This window comes from Rhodamnia argentea, chromosome 2 (assembly GCF_020921035.1).
Source record: "Rhodamnia argentea isolate NSW1041297 chromosome 2, ASM2092103v1, whole genome shotgun sequence".
Classification (NCBI taxonomy): domain Eukaryota; kingdom Viridiplantae; phylum Streptophyta; class Magnoliopsida; order Myrtales; family Myrtaceae; genus Rhodamnia; species Rhodamnia argentea.
Window position 1 is genome coordinate 23,445,543 of NC_063151.1, and position 18,231 is coordinate 23,463,773.

The following is an 18,231-nucleotide window of genomic DNA, read 5'->3' on the forward strand; positions in this document are numbered from 1 at the left end:
AAATCAATTTTTACCGTATATGTCTTTTAATAAATTTTTTACTTTTCAAAAAAATTGAATTTTTAAATTATTTTTTTTTTTATCTTTTTTCTCTTTTAAATTTTCTTTGATATTTTTTTATCTTTGTTTTTCTTTTATTTATTTATTTTTATCTTTTTCCTTTCTTCTTCGGCTGGCGACGGCCACAGCGAGCAGTCGCCGAGCCTCGCCACTTGCCTGCAAGCTCAAGGCTCGCATCGCTAGCCTCGAGCGAGGCCATCGGAGGGGCTGCAAGGCTCAGTCGAGCCCGAGGCGTCAAGGTGAGCCACGAGGTCTCCAGATCTGGCGAGGCCGCGACGCTTGGCCGAGCTCAAGGCGGCGAAGCAAGCCGCGAGCTTGCTAGATCTGGCGAGCGAAGTGCGTATGAAGGAGCTCGAACAAGATGACGACGGCGAAATGGTGGTGGGACTAGGTTCGTACGAAGGGAAGGTGAGGTTGTTGGGCGGCGGCGGAGACGATGCTGCTGTAGGGTATTCAACAGCCGAACAGCCGACTCTCGCCCAACCCATCGCCTTCATCTCATAGTCGTTTCTCACCCTCGTTATCGAAGCTTGCTGTTACTCTTTCTCCATCCTCCAATCTCCTTCTCTGGTACAGCCTTCGTTCCCACTAGGGTTTACTGGAAGTGAAACTTTTCGATGATCTGATCGAGCTGCTTATCGAACTGTTATTAGAATGGCAATCGAAATTTGTAAGGAGGAGAGAACGGGATGGAGGAAGAGAGAGAGAATGGAAGATTTTCTCTGTTTTAGAAAGTTACACGAGACAGATAAGCATGAGATTAGACATAGCCATTCAGAACCGGAGGCCCAGAACCAAAATCGGCCCTCAAGGGCCGGTTCCGATTTCAATATTATCGGGCTGTTCCGGGGTAGTTTCAACCCGTTTAATTTTTTTTTTTTTTTAAAAAGAGGGCCTTGTGGGGAAAGAGCTGCTAGGCTCTTCCCCCCTCTCCCCTCCAAAACAACAGCTCTTTGGGCAATTGCTGGAACATAATTGAGTGTTTTAGCTCTTTTATTAATGGGAGAAAAAAAATAAAGAGGAGTTGCAAAAACAACACATTTTGACCAAAAAAAAAAAACACATATCGGACAATTAGGTGGCGTGCAAAGAATGGTCGGGGCTCGCCTGTTCCCCAGTGATGTGACACACTCGAGCACAGCCATATCTATTTATCTTCAAGGGTAGGCAAAAGTTCAAGAAATATATAATTATATTAATGATAATTCATTAAGTTCAAGCCTATTCATCTCCTCTCATTTTTTTCCCAAATTTTATTACCATGTATAATTTGATTATAATTTATAATTTATTATGTTTATTTCATTATTTATTATTTTAAAAATTAAATGTAAAAAACGAAACCAGAACCGGCCTGAAATGGCAGTTCGGCACAACCGGCCACGTCTACATGAGATAGAGAGAGAAAATGATTTCCAGCAATACAAACCGGCTAGAGACACCTTCTCGATGTAATTGAGTGGTTCAGTTCATACGTAATACGGGCCGGGCCCTACAGTTGGGCCTCATTATACTTTTTCCTGGCCCACGAGCTTCACAGGGTCCGTCTGGCTCTAACGAAAAACGCTACTTGGACTTGTCATCTGCCGCTACTACCCTGAGTCTCTCTCTCTCTCCTGCGGGATCGATCTGCTGCTTCGAGAACCTCCCCAGGCCATCGCCATTTTCGCCGGTAACCCCCCCTCTCTCTCTCTCACACACACACACATGTATTTGGGAGCTTCAGGCACGAACAAAATCGTCTTGTTAACCTCCGAGGTCGGTGCTATGCAATCGAACTGTGATGCTGATGAAGTCGTGCGTGTAGTAAAATCTCACTTCGGTGTTTTGACTGTGCATTCCTCTGTGTCTCAGCGACCTGTTACATTGTCGGGCGCTCTCGAAGAAGCTTCCGACTCCTGCTGCTCCGTGGCTGAACCCGGCGTCGCGTCGTTTTGAGTGTAGGAGGAGAAGAGCGTGAGGAGGGACAGATGGAAGAACTAAGTAAGGCTATGGACCAGCACATGGACCAAATGGCGGATCTTGTCCAGAAAATCTCGGCCGAGCTTCGATCTGGACTTGGACCTGCATACGATAACTTCCTTGGGTTTTTCCATGCGATTGATTGGAAGGTTTCTGTTTCTGCTTCCTTTTTCCCTGTTTTCCCATTCATTTGCATTACTTACTTGAATAGAAAAACCATTATGATTCTGGTGGACCGATACAGTGGTGAATTCGTGCAGCCATTTGTAGTTGTATTGCAGAGACTGAAAGGACTTACATTTTCTGTTTCTGATTTACTTTTGTCAATTTAAGATCGCGGCTCTTTGTATATTGTTGATGTAGGTGCAGTTTTGTTTTTTATTTTGATTTTGCTTTTTTGCCACGGGGAACTTATACTTTTGTGTGATATTGCTCACTGACGCTTGATTTGTGTCATCTTGCCTCCTAGACATTCACAACCTATGCCAATTTGCTATAATCCTTAAAGTCAACATTTTTCTAAAGGCCAAATTCGATTCCTCTGGAGCAAATGAGACTGTGACATATAGCTTTGTAGATGAAATGGCTATTACTATCCAGAAGAACTGTAGGGGGCAAACTAATATGGAGTGCAAACTTTAGGTGGCATACTGCGTATTTCCCTTTTATCACTGTGCACAACATACTGCTGCAAGCTTCTTCTTATAACCTTTGTTTGTAGAGGTTTGTAAGGCAACCTCTATTTAGCTGAGTTTAAGTGGCAAATTACATTTCTGTTTTTAGTAGTACTACTGGTCTGGAGGATGGTCACTGGTTTTATTGCTGGATTAGTGTATATCTAGTAGGCAATTTGGTGAAAACATTTTGCTTCCTATATCCTGAACAATATATATTCTTTTGGATATCCGACTATGCTATCTTAGAAATGTTGTCCACAACACCACATATTGACCCTACTATACTGAACACTTAATGCGATTGATTAACTTCATCTTGGATTAGCTAATATTCTGCCAAAGTTGTTGATTAAAGCATTTTTATACGATATGTCAATCTGTATAGATGGTGTTAGACCCTTTATTTGTTGCCAAGGGTATAGAGCATGTGAATTTGCTCGCTTCATGATAATGGCCGTGTGCTCTTGATACAATTTTTGTTGTTATTGCCTTGCCTAAAGTTCACTTCTGTCAATGTTTATTTCTGGAATATTGTTGTAGTTCACTCGGTTTTGATGGTTAAACTTAAAGCAGTATTCCATCATTTTATGATTATTAATGTTGTCATTTTTTTCAGGAACCTTGGTTAATTTGCTTAATCTCATTCCATATAGTGTTGCTGATAATAGTAATCATCTCAAGGAAGAGTGTTAACTTCCAGATGTGTTTATTTCTCCTGACATGTGAGTGTTCTGCCAAAATGCTGACCTATGAGTTTTATCAGCACTTTGGTGCTATAATATGAATGATCAGCATTAAGTGTATTTTGATTCTTCATTTTCTTAACTTTTTGCCATAAGTTGATGTTTCTGAACCTTCTCTCCTTCCATCGTGGGGTTCTTATACATCGCAAAGCAGTGAAGAAATGACATTGACAGCGGTAAGAATATGACTTGCATGGGATTGTAAAACAGTCAATGCTCTTTTAAAAACGACTTTTTTAGGTCAGCTTGTCCTGGTATAGAATCTGCAAAGACTGAAATCACAACGCTCCTTGCCAGTATGTTCTTGGTCTGGTCTGAAACAACTGGCCCTGGCTTTAACAAATTCTGAATAGTCCTGACTATATTGTACCCCTTAAGCCATAGCTTTATTGGTGGAGGATTCTCTACACCCCAGGAATATTTGTTGGATTGCAAATGCATAGCTATAAGTGCAAATACAGATTTACTTTACTAATTGTGTTAGTTCATTCTAGAGGCCAACTGTCCATGCTGTTGTTCCTCTTCTATTGTAATCCACATCAAGGGTAGAATATTCTGAACTTCTTTAATGTTCAACAGCTTCTCCCGGCTTGAAATCTTTGCACATACTTGATGTATGAAGATCCTGTTTTCTGTTATGGCTGAATGGTAGTAACATAAGTAGGCCTTGCTGGCTCTTATCTTTCTGTTCTTATAAGGGATTTCGTCCTTAATATTCGTAGGAGCTTTGCCATTATGCGAAGTACAGACTTATGGACTTAAAGATGCTACTTGATGTATTTCTTCTTAACATGTCTACGTGAAGTCACACCTTCGTCACACAGCTTTATAGATTGTGCAGGAGCAACTCTTGTTCCTCTCTTCTAAGATCTTTTGTAGAATTTCTCTTGAGACCATGATATATGCTTCCACCAAATATATGTTGACATCCTTGTTTGTCCTTGCACATTTCCACCAGTGCTTGCAGCAAACATTTTGCTTCCATTGTCGATCTTCCTATCTAAACCTAATTTGGTTCTTTGAAACATGCATTTCTTGCCCAAGCCTGCCGCCAACTTGACAGCATGACTCATCTGCTCATTTTCTTCATCATTGGCACAATTGTCAATGTCATGCAAGTATTATAAATATCTATGAGGTGCCAAAGCACTTTTCCATATTTGCCAAGCACTTTTCTCAATGATACTTTTCTGAAAAACACAGTAACCCATCTCCTCCATAATCTTAAACTGTTTTATCATGGTTAAAGCTGCAATTTAGTCTGACTATATTTCCATTCATCTTTTCAAAGCCTTAAAATCTTCATCCTCAGAAAATTGTCAAAGTAATCCCACATACTTGCAAATTACTCGATAAGAAAAGTGTTTCTTCATAAACATTTATGTGAATGGCGAAAGCTTATGAAAATGTCTTCACCATCTGCTTGGTACATTTTTTAAATGAGATGCTCATTTTATGCTTGTGCAGCTATTATGTGCTGCGTTGGAAGAAAAGATATGATTCCTGTAGTTAATCCCGTACTAAGTCTGTTCTGAAGTTCGAGTCCTGTTTTTACTGATCCTGTGCAGTGAGTGGCGTTTATCTTGCTGAGAGGCTGAATAAATTTTTGGGAGACAACTGGAGGAGCTTTGCAACCCAGAACTATTTTGATCCGCATGGACTATTTCTGTCAACACTCTGGTCAGGGCCTCTACTGTTTATTGCAATTGTGATCTTGGTATGTGTCTGCACATCATTGCCCTCCTACTCAAGTATTATATGATTCTTAACTGCATCTGTCTGATCAAAATTTTACTTACATATTGCAGGTAAATACGCTTTTTTCGTTGTGCCATCTGATCGTTCGGTGGAAAAAGGCTGAGCTGAGACATAGAGCAAGGCTTTCTCGTAAGCAGGACTGACTTTTTTATTCTGCGGTAGTTACTGAGGTAACGCGTGGCCAGAAGCATCAGTCTCTCCTGATCTTGCTATATAGCTCAAGCACCCCCAATGCTTGACGGGCGATGACTTTTGATCATAATATGTGGGGAGTGAATCTTTTATCACAAGCCTTTCTGTCTGAGCTTCTCTTCATGCGGAGTTAGTCTTGGTCGAAGATTTGTATACTTGGATCTCATTCGGTTCTAGATAGTAGAACGTCCTAATTTGAAATTGCGCTCACATGGTGTTTCTTTTTCAGTGGTGTAAAGCATTTCTTCTAAATAGCTGTGCTGGAACTGCTCCATTTTGGGAATCATATAATCAGGAAATCTGTAATCGTGGTTCTTTGCTTCTCACGTGACCTTGTGCATTGTTGACATATATCAAAGGTGCATTTTGGTGAAATTTACGAATATTGTGGGAGGCAAAACGGGTCGTTTACTGCTTGCAGTGCATTCTTTTTCTTTAAATTGTCAAACAGCAGCTGTTATCCGCCCGACTATCGACGTGGTGAAAACATGACTTATCTAGGGGTGAAGTTTCAAACTTGAAGGTGAGCATGTTAAACGAAACTTCCAAGTCTAGTATTAATCGCTCCCCTATTTTCATTCATTGCGGTCAAACAGTAAGGTCATGGTTATTTCACTTGCTTCGGGTTTTCAAACCAAATTGAGAACCACTTCTGAATCACATATTTGAGGAGCTGTTAGTGGACTTTTGGTTTAGACAGCTATTTAAGCATCATAATCAGAGAAGACTTTCGTCAATCAATCTTTTACTTGTGTTTTATAAATATGGAGATCGTCCACTTTTTTATTTATTAAATGTACATGTGGGTGACATTCATATTTGTGATTGACAAACCTGAGAGGACGCGAGGACAATATATATGCTGCTTTATACAGTCACAAGGGCGACTTGCGAGTGTTATATGTTCAATATCGTCGAAGGAATCGTGTATTGCTTTGAAGAGCATGCGGAAAGCCTACTAGTACATGTTCAGCCGGTATTTTTCACCCGGAAATTATACCTGATTCCAATGCTTCAACCGGCTTTTGCTGTGTCTATCCATCGTAACCAATATAAATTGCGTACCGCACAAGCTGCAGTTCTCATCATTTTCTGATGCCTCAATCATAGTGTCGCCAAAGTGAATACCTTTACAAGTGAAAATGAAAGAGAATAACAAGAGAAACAGGAAAACGCGCCGGGGATACACATATTAACGTGGCTATAGATTTCTTCTTATGGCCGGAAAGACTGCCACCGAAAACAAGTTTGTAGGAAAGAAGGGATACTTTCCATCTATATCTAACTACCGTCAGAAGCTTTTACAATATACTTATCGAGCTCACCTTCCTGTTCCTTGGTAATATGTGCACCATCCGACAGCACAAAATCAATGGGTAACTGGACCACAAGGGAAGTCACTTGAACCAGATGATATGAACTGCACTACATGACTCTAATCTGTCAAAAAACTAGTTGCTCCTCCACGGAAAGATACGCTAGCCTCATGAGGAAGGCGAGGGCAGGAACAAAATAAAAAAAAAAAAAAAAACCCCTTTACACCTCTTTTGGTTGGAGAAGTGGAGTTTGACTGCAGTGTACTTCAGAACCAGATTGCTCCACCAAATTCATCTTCTACTTCAATCTCTCCCTTGAACATACCGTCTTCCATTATGCCAAGTTGCCAACAAGATGTTCCGCAACACCAAGCCTCAACATCCTCTATCTGAAGGATGCACAATGATAAAAAGCAAGAAATTAAGCACTGAAGCTGCAAATTTAGATATGAACTGAATATCCTGGAAGAGATGGAAACTTGATATTTCTAGATTAATGACTAGAATTTGATCACTCGTTAATTGGCACGCCTTGATACAAGAATACATACAATGGACACGAGTTCATTGGTATGAAAACAAGAGGATTGCTAGTATCCCTTGAATCTAGAGACAGAATATATGGCTCTTGTCTTGGTATTAATAATTTGCAGAGGAGAAGCCTTGTTCAGCCTTTATTAGCTAATGCAATGGGACTGACTGACTTGAAGTCTAGACTAAGATAGATTGATTTGAAGTCTTGTTCAAGTGACACGTAAAGAAAATCAGTCTTTAGTAGGACTAGAACCTTGAAATTGAAGGACTTATGGGTTATATTGCTAACCGAAGCACCAGACAAGTCTCCAATCTTTTCCCTTTCTGGTTCTAAGAACACGGGCCAACATCTACAATAAAACATCATCCAAGAATAGGCCAAATCTGCAAAAATGTTATAGAGTAACTCTCCTAGAGATGCTAACCTTCTGAGGTTAAATTCTTTGGAGGATGATGTCTATTGTGACGATAGAGCTTCGCCTCTCCCAGCAATGTGAGGAAGGTAGATAAATTTCTTGAATCACCAGCTGAATTTCTTTCAACTAACCACTCCTCTCGAAGAAAAACATTGACATCCCTGTGTAAAATGTTGTTTATCACATCCAGGAGCATAATAACCTGAAACGAAATACTGAAAACATGGAAGAGGAACAGAAAGTGCGAGAAAAAGTTTACCTCCTCAATGCTAGAACTTTATAATTTCTTCGCAGATAATTTGCATACTTTGTAAGGGCTTCTTGTGCATATTGTTTCCCCACAGTTCTAACTGCTGCCGCGTTTAGTAAATTATCCAATGATCCATGTTTCTTTAGCAGCTTGAGGGCAGTTTTCCGACCAAATGCCGGAACTAAGTGTTGGATTCCAGGAACACCATCAACATCATCACCCAGGATGCATCCTGAGAAGTTTTCCAATAATAAGTTTCTGGAAGCCCAAGAAAGAAAAATAGACCGTGTTAAACGGAATGGCTGTGTGGAGATTATGGATTTCAGTGTTGTTACCCAGCAGAACATAACCGCTCATCTAGATCATAGTGTTATCACCTGTAGTGAAGGATGACTAGTGATCTGATTCTTTACTTAAACATCAAAAAAGAAATTAAAAAAAAAAAAAAAGCTGCAGAAAAGAAATTTGATTCACGGTTAATTATCGTAAACTTAAAGCCTGCTTAGTCATTGACTTTGACTTCTAAAAGCAGTGATGCAGCACATACTTACTAAGGCTCAGATCGGAATCTGGATCACAGTTATACTGCTCGATATAGTGTTTCAGAGTGTAAAAGGACCAGCGATGTAACTCATCCACAGGCATAACAATTTGGACATCTTCAGAAATCAGCTGCTTAAAATCTTTATCGGGAGAGGCAATGACTACTCGAAATCCTTTTTGAAGAGCTTGCTCCATGAGAGTAGCTATGACATCATCTGCCTCGTGGTCTTCAACCTTAATGACCTGAATGACTTCATGTTATCACCAATTGAATTTACTGAAATATTATTTACTCAAGAAAATATTAGTAACTATTGAGATGACCAGGAGACAGCCCGGTGACACAAAAAAAGCGGCCCTTTACATCTCTGGCGCTAATGCCTTCCGATAACCAAATGAGTCTATATTCAGTTCGTCATAATTAGAAAATCACTCCCACACAAGATTAGTGCTCTAATAAGTTGATGATATTAACTTTAAACAAACGAAATAAGGGACCTGAATTCATCAAGATCTTTGTACAAGTCCATCAAGAAATAGAGTTAACATTGCTAAATTCCACAAGGAATGCATAACACGTGAATGTTTAATAGACAGTTTCAAGTTTGTTCCTTTTGGTCGAAAAGGAATCACCTAATCAGAAAAAGAAATTCTAGAGACTTGAATATTCTACTTCTGTGACTATGGGTGGATAAATTTTTGAAATGTGATCGCTGTAGGTTTAACAGATCGAGCAGATGGCTCTTTTTCTTTTCACTTATAGATCATCAACCTATCATAGATACGGGATCCAACATAATAGTTGCTTTATGAAAACATCCTCGTCAAAATCATTCTGCCCCAATACTAATTCAGTATTATCCAGACATACACTGATTGCAATAGTTCCAACAGTTATTGCTACAATTCAGATGATAAAAAATAGGTTCCAAGGCTTACAAACCGGCACATTGCATTCCTTGAGAAAATTTATGACGACTTGATGAGATCTTTCCACTGAGCTCCATGAAGATCTCAGCAAAGGTGATACGTGCCTTGAGAATTTCCTCCTTTGCGCTTTGTACGAAGGCAACAACCGTCGTCGATGCTCACTGCCCCTTTCCCCATCAAGAACCTGCACACCAACAACCTCAATCAAAGTTGGGATTGATGTGAGAGTTAGATAGAGGGAGAGACAGAGACTGGTGGCTCACAGCAACAACAGGGTCGCTGTGGCTGACTTGAGAGAAGAAGAGAGAGATCCAGCGAGCAAAGGAGTGCAAGCTGGGAGTGCTTCCCTCGTAGCACAAAGGGTTCACGTCCAAGAAGAAGACCCTCTTCTTGCTCGCCTTCATCTTTTTCTTCCTCACTCCTCTCGTCCCATCACCAATACTGCTGGGTCCGTCCGTCGAGGAAGATTGCTCATCAGCTGTTCGACGGAATGACACTGAAGGAGACAAGGTCGCTTGGATGCTCCGCGTCTTGCTTGCCTTTGTCGTAGCGGTGGTTGCATCTGCTCTGATCTTCAGGCTCGCGGAGAAGGGAAAAGACGAAGGCCATAGCGTCACCCTCGGTCGAGGTCTCACCTGCACCATCTCCATCATATTTCAGCTCAAGCACGCTGAGCGGTGTTAACTTCAGAACGGAAGCACAAATGCGTATAACCGCCACAAGAAATTCTTTCTTCTAACGGTTAATTTACATTTTGCCCCCCATATTTTGGCAGTTATTGGCAATTATCCCCTGACTTTTTCAATTTCTGCGATTCAGTTGCAATTCCCCTAATGTTGACTTTTGCCATTTTTCAACCGGAGCTCCGATGTGCTTTGTCACGTGACTAATTAGCTACTTTTACAATGAACAAATTTATCCAACAATAAAAGTGAATTGCATTTTGCCCCCTAAATTTCTAGACTGGTTATAAGTTGCTCCTTGTCTTTTTTTATTTTTGCAATTCCCCTGCTTTAATGTCCTCCCTATTGTCGACTTTGGCCAATTTCCTTCAAAGGCAACTTTGAATAATTTTTCAAATCTAAACCACACTTTAAAAAATGATCACTCCGTCCAGCTTTCGAAATTATCATGTAATCGACCAAAATTTTGTGTCATTTTGGAAAATGACCTCTCACAACTTGCAATAGAGGGTAAGATATAAAGCAAATAGAGAGATGAAAAGAACAATCCTAACATCGCATGACACTATACAATCTCCAAATTTTATTCATCGGCACAAATTAAAGTGTTACCTATGTAAGACAATTCTCTTTCTTGTCAAATAAAAGATACAATGCTTCAATTTTAGTATCACTTTATGATTAAACAAAACGCGAGTATCACTTTGTTAATGCGCAGATGTTCCAAGCTTCATTATTAAAAGTACTGAACTATTGAGTGTACCTTACTTCGATGAGTTATTGTGTGAACAAAATAAGTATAAAACAATACTCTAAGGGAAGTATTAAGCGCAATCGAATCCTAAAATTTGTCACGAAAATGCATTCAAATCCTAAAAGCTTTTGAAAAGCGCAATCAACAAAGTGACTTGATTTCACCAATTTAACAAGTTTTAATATTCGATTGTAATTTCGTAATAAATTTCAAGGCTTGATCACACTTTTCGAAAGTTTTAGGACACAGATCCATCTTCGTGATAAGTTTTAGAATTTTCAACGTAGTTATTCCAAATTTTTTTTTTTTTGAAAAGCTAGGCGGCAATTTGCTACGTGTGCCAAAACCCGATGGTAAAATGTAATTCACCATGTGCTCCAAGACAGATTCACCGTTCAAAAGAAAGCTAATTAGTCACGTGATAAGCATGTGAACAGAACTCCAATTGGAAAAATGATCGGGCCAAGGGGGTCGGTGCAACTGATTTCAAGACTTCAAGAGGAACATTACAAGAAAAAAAATAAGTAAAAATCCAAATAAAGATCTGAGATGGATTTTGTTTCAAATAAGGGCCTTAAGCGCCCTTATTATTTCAAAGAAAAGCTTAATCGAGAGCATTTTTGTTTTTTCTTTTTTTTTTTTTCTCTTTTTTTTCCTTCTTTTTTTGCCCTAGCTTCTCGCCACTTGGCTGCCATCGCTTGGGCAAGGCTAGCGAGGCTACCCCTTGCCGGGCGGGTCGAGGGCTGCCCTCGCCGGCCATATCTTGCGAGGGTCTCGCTTGGGCAAGGCAAAGGACGGTAGCCCTTAGCTCATGCTGGCGAGAAGCTAGGGAAAAAAGGGAAAAAACACAAAAGAAAATAAAAAAAAGAAAATGATGAAAATGTCCTTTGTTATGCATTTCTTGAAAACAATAAAAAGATCGCATGCCCTTATTTGAGAAAATAATAACACTTCGGATTTTTATTTGAAATTTTTCCAAAAAGAAGGGAGGAATATTATACAAAACGAGGTGTTTAAAAAATTTCCAAACACTTTTTTAATATAAAAACTTAGATGATTAGTAGTATTATTTCCTCATTTATATAAATTTAGTATTAGAAAATGAGAGAATCCGGTGGTGTGGAAAAAGAAAAAGAAAAAGTAAAAGGAAGAAAGAGTGCTCACAAGTCACAAGGGAAGAGGGGGACAGACAATGCGGAGAGAGTCGGCTCGATCAAACCAAACAGGAAGGCCCCACCCCCCACACAAATCATCGTCGTCACTTTCACCGGTAAGGTTGTTGAAACCTTCGCCTGTTTTCGATGCTTTCGATGACAGCCACGACACGACGACTCTGGACATAAGACACACTTCACACACACTCTCTCCATCTTTCGCTGACGCATTTCGTCGAATGGCTCGCCTTCTCCAAACCACATTCTTACCTTCTTCGCCGTCCCTGTACATCGCCCGCAAGAGCTCGCTCCCCGGCCACCCCCGCAATGGACCCAGAGCCGCCCCAATTCAGTCCAAGATCCGGGAGATCTTCATGCCCGCCCTCAGCTCCACGATGACGGAGGGCAAGATCGTCTCCTGGGTCAAATCCGAGGGCGACAAGCTCGCCAAGGGCGAGAGCGTCGTCGTCGTCGAGTCCGACAAGGCCGACATGGACGTCGAGACCTTCTACGACGGTTACTTGGCCGCCATCATGGTGGAGGAAGGTGGGGTCGCCGCCGTCGGCTCCGCCATCGCCCTCTTGGCCGAGACCGAGGACGAGATCGCCGAGGCCAAGTCGAGAGCAGAGGATGACTCGTCATCGGCGCCGCCTGGCCCTCCCACTGCTCCAGCTCCAGCTCCGGCTCCGGCGCCGCAGGTCGAGACCGCGGCCTCTGTTGCTCCTGTCGTGAGGGCAGCTGCGACAGTGGCTGCGGCTGTTGGTTCGGCTGTGCACCCGGCTTCCGAAGGGGGCAAGCGTGTTGTGGCATCGCCATATGCGAAGAAACTGGCGAAAGAGTTGAAGGTTGATTTGGGAATGTTAGTGGGCAGTGGCCCCATGGGGAGGATTGTGGCTAAAGACGTGGAAGCGGCTGCGGACGTGGCTGCGGATGCAGCAAGTGCGGCCACAGCTGGTGCTGCAGTGGCTGCACCAGTGGCAGCTCCAGAGAAGAGTTCTGCAATTGAATTGGGCACAGTAGTTCCATTCACAACGATGCAGGGCGCGGTGAGTCGGAATATGGTGGAGAGCTTGAGCGTGCCTACTTTTAGAGTTGGGTACACTATCACCACAGATGCGCTTGATGCTCTTTACAAGAAGGTAATGTTAGGACTATGATAGTGATAATATGCTAAGCCGTTCATTTTGGATTGCCATTGACAGTTAATTTGACAAATTAAGCATTTTCCTGCGTGAGCTATGAGTTGATCTTGGAATGACTATTCAGATGGCTGAGTCATTAGAGCAAAGTTTTGGATTAATTTCATGATTCTACCTGAGCTAATCTTATTCATGCAGTGTTGCATTACTTGTAGTATAGTGCCTTGTGCTTAGCTGGTTTATAGCAGGTGAAGTGCTAATGTAACTTGATGGATGCGTACGCGGTTTCTCTTGTTTTGAGTGGTCTACTTTGGTATTGTTTGCCAATAGATACATGTGTTGTTGATGATGTCGTGATGTTGTGTGTCTTCTAGATCAAGTCAAAGGGAGTCACAATGTCAGCATTGCTCGCCAAGGCGACGGCACTTGCATTGGTTAAACACCCGGTCATCAATTCTAGCTGCAGAGATGGGAACAGCTTTACATACAACAGTAGCATCAACATTGCAGTTGCTGTTGCTATAGATGGGGGGCTGATCACACCTGTGCTTCAGGATGCAGATAAAGTACTTGATATATGCTATTATCTGCCTTGTAGGGGTTTTCTTTTTCATTATTGAATTGCTGGAAATTATGGGAGAGCTTATGGTAATGTACTGGTTTAGGTGGATATCTACTCTTTGTCAAGAAAGTGGAAGGAGTTAGTTGACAAGGCCAGAGCCAAGCAACTGCAACCTCATGAATATAATACTGGTGAGAACATAAATCATTCCTTTCACACATTATCTTATCTTTCCCTTATTTATGTGCACGATTTTTTCTTTAGTTGCAGCGCCCACTAATCCTGTTGGATCTTCAAACTTTTAGAATGCTTGTGTTTCTTTGATTTGAGATAAATTTATTGAAATATAAGTGTTGTTGAAGTCAAAGAACTTAAATTCCAAGCTTAGTTATTTAGGGCAGCGGCCATAACTAAATGACCTGCACGACAATTATTCTGGAGAGACTTTTCATGCTGGGATGCAGTCAAATAGATGGAAGGGGATCTGAGTGTTTCTTTCAGTGTTGAATAAAAGTAAGTTTCAAAATCTGAAATTCGGCTGACGGCTCCACTGATCTTAGCTTGTCTTTAACATGATAACAGAGCTAAATATTTTAATGGTGTGCTTACTAACTCAGACTGGATATTAAACTAAAGACAAATCTAAATATTGGTCCGAATAGCCAGAAAGATGCATTGACAAATTATGCTGCGTGACAATCAACTTATATAAGCCCGGATATGCTATTATAGAAGCATTCAGGAGTTCAGCTCATATCAACAAGTTTTTCCTGCTATTTTAGCTTATTTTGTAGAATGATGCATACTCCAGCGTTTTGCAAGTTCTACCAAATATTGAAAAAAGCATTTGTGATGAACGAATCAATTGCTTCAATACTTCTGGAGATCAGGATATGGTTGATGCTTGCTAGATGAATTTCGTGGTGAATAATTGTTTCATTTGCATAATAAGAGGTTATTCATACCCCCGCCATAAAAAAGAGTGTCGTGGCACCTCACTATATCAGTGTTTCATATTGAGGGGTTTTCTTAATCACAAAATGCATCTCATAGAGCGGATAGATGATTGTTGCACTGGGCTAACGGCACAATTAGGGTATTGAGGATTCGCTTTTGCTTGCCTTTGCATGCTTGGTTACAAGTTGTTCTCATGTGCTTTTGCACTTGCTTCGGCCCTAGTAGAAGTATACAATGAGCAAGAGGTAAGAAAAAATGGTGAGAATTCTCTTTTGCTTGCCCTTGCATGCTTGGTTATAAGTTTTTGTCATGTGCTTATGCACTTGCTTCGCCCCTAGTAGAAGGACACAATGCAAATGGGGCAAGAACAAATAGAACAGATACCGATATTTGTTAGCTTGATGGCAGTTGTTCTGGGATTAGGGTCTGTTTAATTTTATGTCTTCATTACCCTAGCGGATGAGAAAAGTTTGTAATTGTCTTTACAATTCCGGTATCTATGGACTCAGCTTATTGTTAGTGGTCTGTGCCTGTTCTGAGTTCCCAGAAGGTTCTTCTTGTCTCTTGGCTAGCTCAGGCTTGGAGCATCCCACATTGCAAGGTTTCCTCTTTTTTATGTTCTGTACTCAGACTTGAACGTGGGGTATGCCATGACCCCCAACTTAAGTTGTGACATCGCTTGTTTCCCTCTGGTTTATTTTCTAGTCTCTGTGGTGTCAGCAGAACTGTTTCACTACCAGACTGCAGTATGCTTGTGCAAACTGAGTGGGCTGAGTTTCCATACTTCACTAAGAAGTTTTTAACTTCTTTGCACCCTCTTTCATGCCAGGCTGTCCACAGTTATTCTTGGTCAATGGCCTGCTTAGCATTCTTCTTTGTGATCTGTTTCTTATCATTGTTGGTTTTGTTGACAGGGACATTTACTCTATCTAACCTTGGAATGTTTGGTGTTGATCGGTTCGATGCCATTCTACCCCCTGGAACTGTAAGTACTGTACCTTGAATCCCTCTTGCTTCGCAGGAAATGCATTGAATGGTGTAAGCAATTGATACATGCATCCATGCAGGGAGCAATCATGGCTGTTGGTGCATCCCAGCCCACAGTTGTGGGCACAAAGGATGGTCGAATTGGCATGAAGAATCAGATGCAGGTAAAACAGACATCTGTTTATTATTCTTATGATTGGATGTTCATGTGTAAGTTCTTCCAGCTTCAACAGACATCTGCTTATTATTCTTATGATTGGATGTTCATGTGTAAGTTCTTCCAGCTTCATGCAGTATTTCTAACATTGAGCAAAAATAAATGACATCAGGTAAATGTCACGGCGGATCATCGGGTAATATACGGTGCTGATTTGGCTCAGTTTTTGCGAACCCTGGCCAAGATTATCGAGGACCCAAAGGATCTCACCTTTTGATTGAACATAATTTGAAAAACAAAGGCTCCGTGTTGTCTCATCCAATTTTCTCAGAGAATGTTGGTTGCCCCGGAAACTAGTTTTGTCCTCCTTTGGTTTATCAAGTTTTGGCATCAACTGAATCAATTCATGCAGAAGGTGAGGCTAACTGCTTGATTGAAGTAGATTCCACTGGAGCAACGACGTATGAAGTTGTGTCACATGGATGTGTTGAACAAGCTTTTGATCAAGTCATGCTTCTTCAATTGCTGTTTCAATGAATAAATTTCGCTATTAGTTGCGCTCATTTGGTATGCTGCACAATGAACCTGTCTTGGGTTTACATTGCAGACTGGTTAAGGTTAACGCGATGGGACATGAGGCTGCATCTGAATTCTAAGATGATGTGTATTGCTATCTATATGTGGCAATTGTGCGGAAACATGTTTCCGGCAAACATAAAATAGGTATTTACTCGAGTTTCTAATAAGCCAGAACTTCTCTGAACTAGACAGCCATCTCGGCGCACTTCTTTTCGATCGAGACCCGCTTCATTTGTAATGAATATGATAGACATAATACTGGAATGGCGAGAACCTCTTTATTGCAAGTGGAAGAAGGTCCTATCCTCGTGGTATTGGTGCGGCAAAATGTGTATGGTGGCGACGCGTTGTTACTTGGAGAAATCCTACGTTAGTCATCAGAAACAATTGCAATGTGTATAATGAGTTCGGTCCTTTTAATGTACAATACCATGGCAAAGTGGGGATGTCCGATGTAGGGCTAGTGACTATGATGTTTTGAAAAAAGGTAACTTGTGCCAGAAAATGCAAACGACGTGGACCATCTCCGTGTTTCGCACGGTTTTAGTCAAGTCGACGGAAAATTTGTTTCGTAGTCAACAAGGAATTGTGAATGAATCCCGAAACAATGACCTCCACTTTTGGACAAAAAGAGGGTTGTTTCTAAAACTGAAATTCAGCATATACTGTTGCCACCAGCCGGAGCAGAACCGTGAATCCAAAGGCCGGACCGACTTCTGTTTTTGGGGGGACCTGGGGCGTTGGCGAGCTGACTCGAGACATCCGAGGCCGGATTCGGGACCCGACGGCCAGTCGCAGGGACCCTAAGCGGCCGAATTTGAGCAGCTGTCAGTCTGCCTTTACTCTATTTATGAACTATTTCTTTTAAAACCTTGATGATTTCTCAACTATATACATGCTAAACAAAAAAATAGGAATATAATTTTGCAAACTGTATTCCAAGAATAAGTTTTCCGATGAAGGTATTGTCCAACCGAAGAACAAGTTTAGGGAAACAAACAGACTCGGAGAGAGCTCGCAGCAATCAACTTTTGCATTCATTCTAGTGTGTTCGTAACAATTTTTTAAGGGTGGATGCACCCTTCTCCGTTACCCAATGTCAGGCTGGCTATCCTTTGTTGCCAGAACGGATGTCGATTTCATTTGGTAAGGGATCACTCAAATCATTCCTACTAATGCAATTAGTGCACCTTAGAGAATAGTGTTGCAAACCGAATTCTCCTATACTCATGTACCCTTACGAGTGGAGCTTGGTTCCGGTGTGAAAAGTGAGCGATACAGAAGGGACAAATACAACTGGTTCATAGGAGTGACATCGAGGTATTTGTGCTAGGAGTTCTAGGTTAAAACAATTATAACACTAAGAAGCTCTCAAGGCAAGATTGACCTCCCATGCACAAATTAATCGGAAACTGATGCCACTATCCTGAAAAGGCTATGACAGGCCGAAACCAGTCGTTGTATTGAAGTGTTCCGTGTATTTTGCTCGAGCGACTAGATAGCTGCTTCAGAATTTCTACTATAAAAGAAGAACGACCCGAGCTAAGCTAGGCGGGGAACGATTCGACACGAGGATGTTCGTCATGCTATTCTTAGGAACAACTATAAAAGGAAGGTATGCCCAGTGTTCTCGACTTCCCAGGCTGCCGCATGGGCTATTCCATGGACAAGGATCGGTTGACCCATGACACTAGCATGTAACGGTGAATGCTGCAAGCAGAACTATCCAAACAGAGCCTTGTTCATCAAGAATTCGGTTACTCAGAGAATCAACAACGAAATTTCTATCGTGTAATTTTCATGGAAACAGCCTTGATGCTACACATGATGCTGAGAAAACAGAACTGAAACAGTTCTTTAAGAAACTCTCCCATAAGA

At 41.3% G+C, this 18,231-nt stretch overlaps 3 protein-coding genes across 6 annotated transcripts; 2 read left to right on the plus strand and 1 right to left on the minus strand.

Moving 5' to 3' along the window:
- The first annotated feature begins 1,627 nt into the window (after positions 1 to 1,627).
- On the plus strand, positions 1,628 to 5,630 carry LOC115755512 (transmembrane protein 18). 2 transcript variants are annotated; one of them, XM_030694948.2, is made up of 5 exons: positions 1,628 to 1,732; positions 1,915 to 2,171; positions 3,316 to 3,421; positions 5,011 to 5,159; positions 5,251 to 5,630. In XM_030694948.2, exons 2-5 carry the CDS (start codon positions 2,031 to 2,033, stop codon positions 5,341 to 5,343), a joined length of 489 nt encoding a protein of 162 aa, XP_030550808.1. In that variant the 5' UTR covers positions 1,628 to 1,732; positions 1,915 to 2,030; the 3' UTR covers positions 5,344 to 5,630. The 2 variants fall into 2 exon arrangements, with proteins under 2 accessions (XP_030550808.1, XP_048130725.1); XM_048274768.1 differs by having other exon boundaries at positions 1,678 to 1,818.
- A 957-nt stretch (positions 5,631 to 6,587) lies between these two features.
- Positions 6,588 to 10,136, minus strand: LOC115755479 (5'-3' exonuclease). 3 transcript variants are annotated; one of them, XR_007197561.1, is made up of 7 exons: positions 9,672 to 10,136; positions 9,395 to 9,565; positions 8,460 to 8,694; positions 7,918 to 8,140; positions 7,668 to 7,819; positions 7,496 to 7,592; positions 6,588 to 7,097 (listed from the first exon to the last, which is right to left on the minus strand). XR_007197561.1 is itself a non-coding variant. In XM_030694895.2 (6 exons), the coding sequence occupies exons 1-6, from the start codon at positions 10,032 to 10,034 to the stop codon at positions 7,084 to 7,086; spliced, it is 1,185 nt and encodes a 394-aa protein (XP_030550755.2). In that variant the 5' UTR covers positions 10,035 to 10,126; the 3' UTR covers positions 6,588 to 7,083. The 3 variants fall into 3 exon arrangements, 1 of the variants encoding a protein (XP_030550755.2); XR_007197560.1 differs by having other exon boundaries at positions 9,645 to 10,131; XM_030694895.2 differs by lacking the exon at positions 7,496 to 7,592 and having other exon boundaries at positions 9,645 to 10,126.
- Positions 10,137 to 12,079: 1,943 nt separating this feature from the next.
- LOC115755481 (dihydrolipoyllysine-residue acetyltransferase component 5 of pyruvate dehydrogenase complex, chloroplastic) lies at positions 12,080 to 16,064 on the plus strand. Its single transcript, XM_030694896.2, has 6 exons — positions 12,080 to 13,111; positions 13,486 to 13,677; positions 13,777 to 13,864; positions 15,545 to 15,615; positions 15,698 to 15,781; positions 15,947 to 16,064. The coding sequence occupies exons 1-6, from the start codon at positions 12,212 to 12,214 to the stop codon at positions 16,049 to 16,051; spliced, it is 1,440 nt and encodes a 479-aa protein (XP_030550756.1). The 5' UTR covers positions 12,080 to 12,211; the 3' UTR covers positions 16,052 to 16,064.
- Positions 16,065 to 18,231: the final 2,167 nt, after the last annotated feature.